The sequence below is a fragment of the Vicia villosa genome, linkage group LG6 (assembly GCF_029867415.1).
Source record: "Vicia villosa cultivar HV-30 ecotype Madison, WI linkage group LG6, Vvil1.0, whole genome shotgun sequence".
In the NCBI taxonomy this organism is placed as follows: Eukaryota; Viridiplantae; Streptophyta; class Magnoliopsida; order Fabales; family Fabaceae; genus Vicia; species Vicia villosa.
Genome location: NC_081185.1, coordinates 76,188,943 through 76,191,963, shown reverse-complemented (window position 1 = coordinate 76,191,963; position 3,021 = coordinate 76,188,943). Strand labels below are relative to the sequence as shown.

At 35.1% G+C, this 3,021-nt stretch overlaps 1 protein-coding gene across 1 annotated transcript; it reads right to left on the bottom strand.

Annotated features, from left to right (window-relative positions):
- Window positions 1-267: 267 nt before the first annotated feature.
- Window positions 268-1,182, bottom strand: LOC131613902 (uncharacterized). The gene has a single exon (XM_058885540.1). The coding sequence runs from the start codon at window positions 1,180-1,182 to the stop codon at window positions 268-270; it is 915 nt and encodes a 304-aa protein (XP_058741523.1).
- Between the last annotated feature and the right edge of the window lie 1,839 nt (window positions 1,183-3,021).

Sequence of the window (3,021 nt, the reverse complement as noted above, 5' to 3'; positions counted from 1 at the left end):
GTTCTTCCACTTCTTCCACTGACATAGGAAGCGGGTCCGGTACATCTGACTTATACGCCGGATCAATATTAAATGGTAACTTGTTGATTTGGACCCTATTTATAACCCACTGAGTATAGGCTTCTCTGGCCACATCATTATTCTTACTATACTCTTTTTTATGCATTTTTCCCCAAGCTCGAATGATACTCTGAAGTATCTTTGGATCCTTTTTACCCATGTCATGAAGGAACAACTGTTTCAACTCTTCTTCGGAAGGTTTATCTTTTAAAGGATGCCCAAGTTGACGTAAAGCCAAAGAGGGGTTATAGTTGATACACCCCTTGTTCCAATCAACGGTATATTAGGAAATGTTCCACATTTATAAGCAATTTTTCTGATATCCAACCTTCTAGCATACCACAGTATAAAGTCAGCATTAAGAGCCCTCAACTTTTGAGCCCATCCATGTTTATCCAAGTTCGGAATCAAATAATCATCCTTATAAAGATGAGACATGAACCATGAAAATAACAAAGGAATGCAACAACGTAGTGCATCTCTCCCCTTTTCATAACGTGCATTGATGGCATAATACACGTCAGCCAGCAAAGTTGGAGTAGGATCTACGTTCAACACTTTTACAGCCCAAAATACGTTGATGGCGGTGGGGTCAACATAATCAGCATCATTTGGAAACAGAACCAATCCAAAAATCAACAATGCCAAGCAATCCTCACAAGCCTCCCATTCTTTTTCTTTTGCAAAGGCGAGAGCCATATCTTCCAAATATTGTCCTTTTACTCCTTGAACTTTTCCCTTTGCTTTATAATTAGGCACAAAATCAGTATACGATATTCCCAATGCCTTAGCTAAATCCTCAACCTTAGTAGTTTGACCAATTCCCACATAGACATCCTCTTTGATTTTGGAGAATCCCAAAATCCTATCAAATTCTTCCAATGTAGGCGCTAGTTGAAAGTTTTGAAAAGTAAAACATCTCAATGGCACATCATAAAACTTGATAAGGGCAGTAATAGCATCTATTTTCACATTCTCACTAAGTAAGTCAAGGATTTTTCCGTATTTACGAACAAAGCTCTTCACGGACTTGTTGGGTAATTCCTTCCTAATTTGCTTCATCTTTGTCAAATCTGGAAACATGACACTGATATGGATAGTCGGTTTCTTTTCTTGATTCATTTTTTATGCTCACAAAAACCTTTCCTTTTATATATATATATATATATATATATATATATATATATATATATATATTTTTGAAGAATTCCTGTGAATAAGACATAAAAAATGAATATTTTAAAATTTAAATGCATGCATGTATGATAATGTAACTTGGGGGTGGGATGGTGATAAGGGTATCCTTAATAGGTAGGTTCATAAGTTCGTTCTAAGGATATTCTACCCTCCCCACTCAGGATGGCTTTTCTAAGGGTATCATGAATGACGCTAAAAGGAAAGGCACCGGGGCCCCCCCTTAAGCGAGGCCTCTTTGTAGACCGAGACTTATCTCATAGGTCGTAAGGTCTCACCATGATGTTTTATTTTTGGTACAAAGAGTCGTTGGTCAAATCCTAAGTCCTGACTCCAAGAGAGGCGAGCCCTCTTGAGACATTTCTCAGAATTTGACCGACTCTAGGCGAAGTTGTCGCAAAGACTCGTAGGGATGTTAAACCCCTTTGGCCAATTGACAATCCTTCTCTTAATGGTTCTAACTTTATTTGAAATATGATCCCACCAACAAAATATATATATGAAAAACAAATAAATAACAAAAAAAAAAATAAAAAATAAAATAAATAAAACACAATATGAAAAATAAACGCAAAACTAATAAAAACCCCAACAAAAAACCTAGACCTAAAGGTAGGGAATACTCTATTTTAAGGAACTCCCCAACAGAGTCGCCAGCTGTAGCAACCGGCTTAAAATTTTTAGAGTCGCCACCATTATTTTTATCTTAAGGGTAGGGAATTAAATGGATAACCCTATATTTTCAGAGATTCTAAGTTCGTGAGTTAATTAAATAAAGGGAAGGTGTTAGGCACCCTTTATTTCCCTTGTACTCAAGGGGACCCCCTCTAGATCTAGGTTTTTTTCAAAGGTTTCGAAAGCATTATTTTCATATTTATAAAAGGAACGGGATTTATTTATTTATTAGGGGACTCGCTTCAATTTTCGATTGAATGCCTACGTATCTCCTTATGGAGAATCAGAGTCACAATTCGTAGTTCGGGTTTTGGTTGGTATTTTTTTATAGGATTGCATAATTATTTTTGAATTCTCCTTTGAATTTCGTCCGATTTAGAAAATAAGGTAATTGTGGGCGTAGTTCGAAGTTTAGTAAAAAACAATTGTACAATTCTTTTTTATAAAATTAATATTGATTTGGTATTAGTAAAAGTTTTAGATGTTTTGAGAGTTTTTAGTTAATGTACTTAAGGTAACAAAAGTAAAATTTAGCAAGAATTACATATTAAGAATTTATATTAGAAGTTAGTAAAATAAAAGGTTTAATATCCAAAAAAATTATATAAATATGTCTGAAGTGATAATTTTTATAAATTATATTAAATAAATAAATGTTATGATAAAAATGAAAAGTTATAACTTTTAAATAAAATAGATTGAATAATTTAATTAATTAAGTGACACAGGTGGTATTAAATTATAATTAGTGGTGTATTAGAACATATAATCAGGCCCATATGTAAACCTGAACCCAATAAGATAGGAGGGGTGTATTTTACACTGCTTTTGTAAAAAAGAATGAAACAGGGGGTGTGTTTAGAATGGGCTCGACCCAAATTACTAACACCTTGATCCGTTCCGATCAGATGCCACAAGGTGTATGTGTTATCGTGTGTTTCACTAAAACTGGACCGTTCGATTAAGATCTGCGGCTATAAGAGTCTGGCTCTGATACGTTGATCTATGGTAAAGGCGTTGGGTGGTTGTGATTGAATGCTTGACTAAGATGTACCGTACGGAGCAAGAGGGAGGGCGGATCGGCGGCGATTT

What these genes read in the sequence shown, in the direction of transcription:
- LOC131613902 (XM_058885540.1), bottom strand. Translation starts at nt 1,182, where the DNA reads ATGAATCAAGAAAAGAAACCGACTATCCATATCAGTGTCATGTTTCCA.